Here is a 7,500-nt window from a genome sequence, read left to right as displayed (position 1 = left end):
TAATGAAGTGAAATGGGGAAAAAAAACTAACTTAAAAAAATACAAAAATGAAATTTGGTGTCTGCATTTGTCTCTTAAATAAGTTCTGGTGCTAAAAATGACCTTAAGAAGACATAATTAGTTAAATTAAGTCCACCTGTCTGCAGTCTGTGTCCCATCATCTCGGCCTACATACTTACCTGCTCGGAAAAGTCTGAAACACCACTGAGCAAAAGGCAGCATTAAGCAGGCAGTGTGATGAAGACCGAGGAGCTCTCCAAACAGGCTGCCGCCAGAATTGGGTTTGGTTACAAAAATAAATAAATAAAAAATCCAAAAGAATATAGCACCACGGTAAACTTGACAGGGAGTGAATACTTTTGCAAGGCACTGTATATATACATAAATTAGTACAATCTCGATTTGAATCTCTCTACCTCGCTCCGAACACTTGTCTGTTAGAGGCCGGGAGTAGACGTCTCCAGAGTGGAGCGGTGTTTATTCACTCTGTGTGTTAACCTTAGACTCCGCCTTCTGCAGGTCTCCTACGATGGCCGGGGGTCTGTTCGCCATGGACCGAGAATACTTCAACGAGCTCGGACAGTACGACAGCGGCATGGATATCTGGGGCGGAGAAAACCTGGAGATCTCATTCAGAGTAAAGATCTAAAAAACACGCGCGCACATGTACACATATACGTACACATACACACACACACACACACACACACACACACACACACACACACACACACACACACACACACACACACACACACACACACACACGAACATACATACACACACACACACACACACACACACACACGAACATACATACACACACACACACACACACGAACATACATACACACACACACACACATGAACATACACACACACACACGAACATACACACACACACGAACATACACACACGAACATACATACACACACACACACACACACACACACACGAACATACATACACACACACACACACACACACACACACACGAACATACATACACACACACACACACACACGAACATACATACACACACACACACACATGAACATACACACACACACACGAACATACACACACACACGAACATACACACACGAACATACACACGAACATACACACACACGAACATACACACACACACAAACATACATACACACGAACATACACACTCGCACACATACACACTCTCACACATGCACACATGCACACACACGTACGCACATACACACACGCGCGCACATACGCACACACACACGAACATACACACGAACATGAACATACACACGAACATACACACGAACACACACATACACACGAACATATATACACACACACACACACGAACACACACACACACACACATGCACACACGCACACACACACACACATGATTTCCCTAGAGGTCCGGACAGCTGAGTCACTGGCTATTTTCAAGCGGTGGTTGAAGACCTACTTATTCAGGAAGCACTTCAACTAGCACTTCTTTCCTTATCCTTTGCATTAAAAAAAAAACAAAAAAAAACCTTTGACACTTTTTCATTGTAACTTTGAACAAATGTTTTAAACTCATGGTATCTTAAGTATGTAACCTAGTGAGCAGCATTAATGTATTCAGTGTTAGAGATTTAAGCACTTATGTACGTCGCTCTGGATAAGGGGTCTGTCACATGCTGTAAATGTAAACATACACACACACTCGCACACATACGCGCACACACTCGCACACACGCACATACACACTCACACACATACACACACGCGCACATACACGCTTACGCACATACACACACACTCACACACGCGCACATACGCACACACACACGCACATACACACTCACACACGTACATACACACACACGCACACACGCGCACATACACACACGCGCACATACACGCACACACACTCACACATACACACTCACGCACACACACACACACACGCGCGCACACATGCACATACACACTCACACAGATACATACACATACACACACATACACACACACTCGCGCACATACACAGTCACGCACATACACACACTCACACACGAGCACATACGCGCACACACGCACATACACACTCACACACATACACGCACACACACACTCGCACACACACACACTCGCACACACACACACACGCACATACACACTCACGCACACACACGCGCACATACGCACACACACACTCGCACACATGCACATACATACACACACGCGCACATACACACACGCGCACATACACACACGCGCACATACGCACATACACACAGACACACACGCGCACATACGCACATACACACAGACACACACACACACACACATACACACACACACACACACGCACATACATACTCACACACATACATACACACACGCACACACACTCGCACACGTACACACACACGCACATACACACACGCGCACATACGAACGCACACACACACACGCACACACGCACATACACACACCACACACACGCACACGTACCCCACACACACCACACACACGCACACCACACACACACATACACACTCGCGCACATACACACACGCACACACACTCGCAGACACAGAGTTCGGCTGCCAGACAGTCATCAGGAGCTTAAATTCTCTAGTTTGTTTGCGTTTTGGCTCGCCTGATTAAACAGTCGCCCACTCAGCCAGTCCAAATTGGCTCTTTAGCTGAAATATAACACACATGGTGAGATTTTGCTCGTGATGGCAGAGCCGCAGTGCAAATTTCCAGGATTATTAATAGAAATGATTTAACGTGAAGAGTTTAAGGGGATTTTGTTGTCTCATTGTTTGTTTTTAACAGGAAATATTCATTAGAGCGTGTACGTGTGTGCTTGCGTGTGTACGTGTGTGTGCTATTGGATTCTGGCTTCTGATTGGTCAGTTGATGTTTTCAGTAAGATGTTTAACATTTCCTGAAGGAGTCTCTGGAGCACTATGTAACATTCAGAGCTAAAGCTTTAGGACAGAGGAGTCGGTGCGTCTTTGGGGTTTTTCTCTGTAACACGATAAGCTGTGTTTTATTTTATTTTTTTTAACTCTAAGTGGAAAACCAACTGGAACTGAATGATCTACAACGTTAAATGTAGCTATAAAAAGTACAACGTTAAAAGTGTTTTATTCTTCACTTGTGTCAGTGCGTCGTGATGTCGTACCGTATTGTGATCGTGTGTGTGTGTGTGTGTTAGATCTGGATGTGTGGAGGTCAGCTCCTGATCATGCCCTGCTCGAGAGTGGGCCACATTTTCCGTAAGCGGCGTCCGTACGGCTCACCGGGAGGACAGGACACGATGGCACGGAATTCCCTGCGTCTGGCCCACGTCTGGATGGACGAGTACAAGGTGGGAGAGAGACTGAGGTTAATGAGGTTAATGTCCGTTATAAGACAGCACACTGGACTTGGTGTGTTACATAACATATTTAAGTTATTAGCCAAATAGGATTTTTTATTTTTTTATTTTTTAAATTGTTACAAATCCCAAGATGGACAATAAAATACAAAATGTCTCCACACTGTGACTCCTCTGACTAAACTCATAAGAGAGGCACGTGGCTGGTTTCTCACACCTACGTTAGACGTTTAAATCAGGTCTCATTTAAACTGCGGCTCGTGCTGTATGTCCACACCGTGTAGCATTGCTTACGGCTTTACTGCCATTAGCAATCGATTCATTTCATTATTAACACTAACATTAAAGTAAGATCTGTCTCTCTGTATTTGTCTGTCTATTACTCTCTCTCTCTATCTATCTATCTATCTAACTGTCTCTGCCCATCCTAATCTTTCCATCCATCCATCTAGTAAGCAGTCTGTGATTCTCACTATGATGTATAATTGTAGTTCATATTTTGTCATTCAGTAAGTTTAATTATGATTAAGTCATTTATCATTTTCTTATTATAAGTTTTTGTTTTTTGTTTTTTTGTCTTTTTTTTTTTTCTTTTCATTTTACCTGCATTTGTTAAGATCCCGTTAGCACACGATCACTTATAGCACCGGTCAAGCACTGTGTTAGTTAGTTAGTTATTTGATTGCTTTGAGAAGGACGTTTTCCCACTAAAGTTTATCGACACTATATGATCCTTCTGGTGTTCTTCTGCCTTCGCAATGAGACGCGTCAGGCTCTTTGCAGGTGGAGGTGATTTCGAGTTGTCCCCGACAGCCGTGAGATCCGTGTTTAATATTGTTGATATCGAGTAACTGATTGTCCAGGACAATGTGTGCGTGTGTGTGTGTCAACAGGAGCAGTACTTTGCCCTGCGCCCTGAGCTAAGAAACCGTGACTTCGGGGACATCAGTGACCGTGTGGCCCTGCGCAAGCGCCTGCAGTGTCGCTCCTTTAAATGGTATCTCGATCAGGTTTACCCAGAAATGCAGCTGTCTTCACCTCAGAATAAAGCACAGCCTCCTGTCTTCTTTAACCGTGGTGTCAAGAGGCCCAAAGTGCTGCAGCGGGGCCGGGTAAGAGATTGGCACAGCTCTCTACCACACACACACACACACACACACGGAGAAATAAAAAGGCTTTACAGTACAAAGAACTGAGCTTCGTTTCCTCTCTCATCTCTAATCTGTGTTGGGGTTGTGAACCTGCTCTCTCCTCCTCAGCCCTTCAGAGCCACACCCCCAAAACCACATGATTGACAGGCGCTCCGCTTTTCCTACATGATTTGGCTTATATTTTACTTTATCTATTTATATATAAAAAATATTAAATGTTAATAATCCATAAGATTAAAGATTCAGGGACTTTTTTAAGGTCATATGCACAGCCTTCCTTCTACACTGAAATGAAATGAAATTACTTTTAGTTCTCGGAGATGTTACCGAGGAGAATAATGAAATTTATTCAGGTAAAAGGCAAAAAAAAAAAAATGTCTGTAGAAAACCGAATTTCATCCGATTCAGAATTTTCGAACAGACGTCAAATCCAGACGCTAACGTAAATGTGGTAACGTGGCATGTCGCCGTGGCTGTTACCTGGAGATCTGTGCTCTCTCAGTGGGAGGGGCTTACTCCATCATCTGTCAATCACAGCAATGCTAGCCAATCACTAGCGTCTGTGGGGTCACGTGTGTGGAAGAGGGCGGATAGAGCTTTCCTCCGAGTACGTTACGTTGCCCTGAGACGCAGGAGTTCATGTGTCTCAGACGAGGCACCTGTTCACCTTCACCCCAATGCTTCATTTCACAAAATGAAAAAAAAAAAAAAGTTCTAGTGTTTAAATGTACTACAAAACATTTTTCCAAAATAGTTAGTGTTAGATTCGTGTCCATATTTAATGATATGCATCTTGATTTTTTTTTCTGAATACAGTAAACATCGTATCTGCTGTGTTTTTGTCCTCCAGTAGAAGCCTTTCATTTAAAGTGCAGTTAACAGGCAGCTCCAGCAGGGGGCAGTGTGGTCTAGCGTGTCTGTGCTGTATCGATGCTGATTCATGGCCACTGACCTGTATTTTTCCACTGAGTAAATCAGCAGGAGGGAGAGTTGTCAGATTTGGTCTTAATTAAGACATAAAGGCCATTAATCCACCGCAATACTTCACTGCTACTTGTAAAGGCTTGTCAGGATAATGAGCACTCGCCACAAACACTATTGAAAACGTGTTTCAGGCCATTTCAAAGATTTTCAGGCCTCGCAAATGAATAAGCTGAAACAGAGCTTTCAGTTTGTGGGAGTTCTCGCTACAATAAAGTCCTCTCTCTCTGTGTGTGTGTCTTGCTCTCTCTCTCACACACACACACACACACACACACAGCTCCAGAGAGAGTTTAATTGTTCACTGGAGACGTGAGGCCGTTCAGGAAGAGTTTAACCGAATCAGCGATCAGCTCCATGGAGTCGATTTCTGTCTGAAATTCGACTCTTGATATTCGCCCGAGTCTAAGAGATAAAGTGATGGAGCTACAGCCTCATGTCCTTTTGCCCACGTTTATAGATGTGTTTGTGTCCAGAATATTCCTTTAAAAGGAGATTTCTGGTGTTAAACATGAGTCCCACCCACTGGAAGATGTACGGATGGCTGGATGTCAGTAGAAAGGGTTTAAAACATCTCTCAGATGCACTTGCCGTGTCCGGCGTGCACTGCGTGATCTCTGTCAAGGTTAATGATGGATAGTCTGGTAACCTCAGACTGCGAGACAAAACCAGTCCATGTGTAAATGTCCACCGGCACATAAAGACATTACTGTGGATGATTTATCATCTCACTCTCTGGTGTCACCCAGGTGAGAGGATGTGCTTGCCTTTTCAGTCTGGTTCCTCTCCGGGTTTCTTGCTCATGTCGTCTCACGCTTGTAATCTCTTCTGTGATACTCCTGCAGTTTCATGAGTTCGTGCTCTCTGTACAAATCACCAGCTTAGTAAATGTTTCTCTCTGCTGATTTTTAATTCCTGTTTTTCTGTCCTTTAGCTGCGAAACCTGCTGGCTGAGAAGTGTTTGGTGGCTCAGGGGCGTCCCAGTCAGAAAGGCGGCACTGTCGTGGTGAGACCCTGCGATCCTCAGGACCCTGAACAGGTACACGTTCAAGGAATAAAATCAATAAAAATGCACACACACACACACGTGTACACACACAGGAGAAGAAGCTGGCTTCACAGTTTTCTCCTCACCTTTCTTTCCTCAACCATAACACTATTTTTAATTTAAAATGTTCTTCATCTATTCCTCTGCTTTTATAAATTGCTTTTCGGAGCCTCTGCTGCTTAGACCATCTGGTTTCAGACTCCATTTTCTGGGGTTTTTAAAAAGCAGAGTGAGTCACACAGCAGCTGCGCCGAGACGACACACAAGCCACAGCACACACTCTGTTTCTCTCTCTGTCTTTTCTTCATGACCGTCCTCTCTGTAAACATTTTTTTTGCTTTTTTTTTTTTGTATTTATTTTTTTATTATAAGTTTTTCATTTATTTTTTACTGACTTGGTTTAGTGCATTATGGCTATGAAGTAGTCTTATTCTTATTCAGAGATTATTGTGCATGTCTGCCTGCTGTGCGTCTGCCTGCTGTGCGTCTGCCTGCTGTGCGTGCGTGCGTGCGTGTCTGTCTGTCTGTCTGTCTGTCTGTGCGTGCGTGTCTGCGTCTGTGCGTGAGTGCGTTTTTTTTTGTCTGTCTGTGCGTGTCTGTGTGTGCGCGTGTCTGTGTGTGTGCACATGTGTGCATGTCTGTCTGTGTCTGTGCATGTCTGTCTGTCTGCGCGTCTGTGTCTGTGCATGTCTGTCTGTGCGTGTCTGTGTGTGCGCGCACATGTGTGCATGTCTGTCTGTGTGTGCGCGTGTGCACATGTGTGCATGTCTGTCTGTGTCTGTGTGTGCGTGTCTGTGTGCGCGTGTCTGTGTGTGTGCACATGTGTGCATGTCTGTCTGTGTCTGTGCATGTCTGTCTGTCTGTGCATGTCTGTCTGTGCGTGTCTGTGTGTGTGCACATGTGTGCATGTCTGTCTGTGTCTGTGCATGTCTGTCTGTGCGTGTC

The 7,500-nt window shown here is 44.5% G+C and overlaps 1 protein-coding gene across 2 annotated transcripts in view; it reads left to right on the top strand.

The window, feature by feature from the left end:
- Window positions 1-7,500, top strand: part of galnt11 (UDP-N-acetyl-alpha-D-galactosamine:polypeptide N-acetylgalactosaminyltransferase 11 (GalNAc-T11)) — a 20,792-nt gene that overhangs the window by 7,441 nt on the left and 5,851 nt on the right. For both annotated transcript variants that reach the window (XM_027167959.2, XM_027167960.2), the window contains exons 7-10: window positions 520-637; window positions 3,214-3,366; window positions 4,269-4,487; window positions 6,442-6,546. In XM_027167959.2, the coding sequence (XP_027023760.1) occupies window positions 520-637; window positions 3,214-3,366; window positions 4,269-4,487; window positions 6,442-6,546 (595 nt within the window). The remainder of the gene's footprint in view (window positions 1-519; window positions 638-3,213; window positions 3,367-4,268; window positions 4,488-6,441; window positions 6,547-7,500) is intronic.

This window comes from Tachysurus fulvidraco, chromosome 3 (assembly GCF_022655615.1).
Source record: "Tachysurus fulvidraco isolate hzauxx_2018 chromosome 3, HZAU_PFXX_2.0, whole genome shotgun sequence".
In the NCBI taxonomy this organism is placed as follows: Eukaryota; Metazoa; Chordata; class Actinopteri; order Siluriformes; family Bagridae; genus Tachysurus; species Tachysurus fulvidraco.
This window is presented reverse-complemented; position numbering and strand designations above follow the sequence as displayed.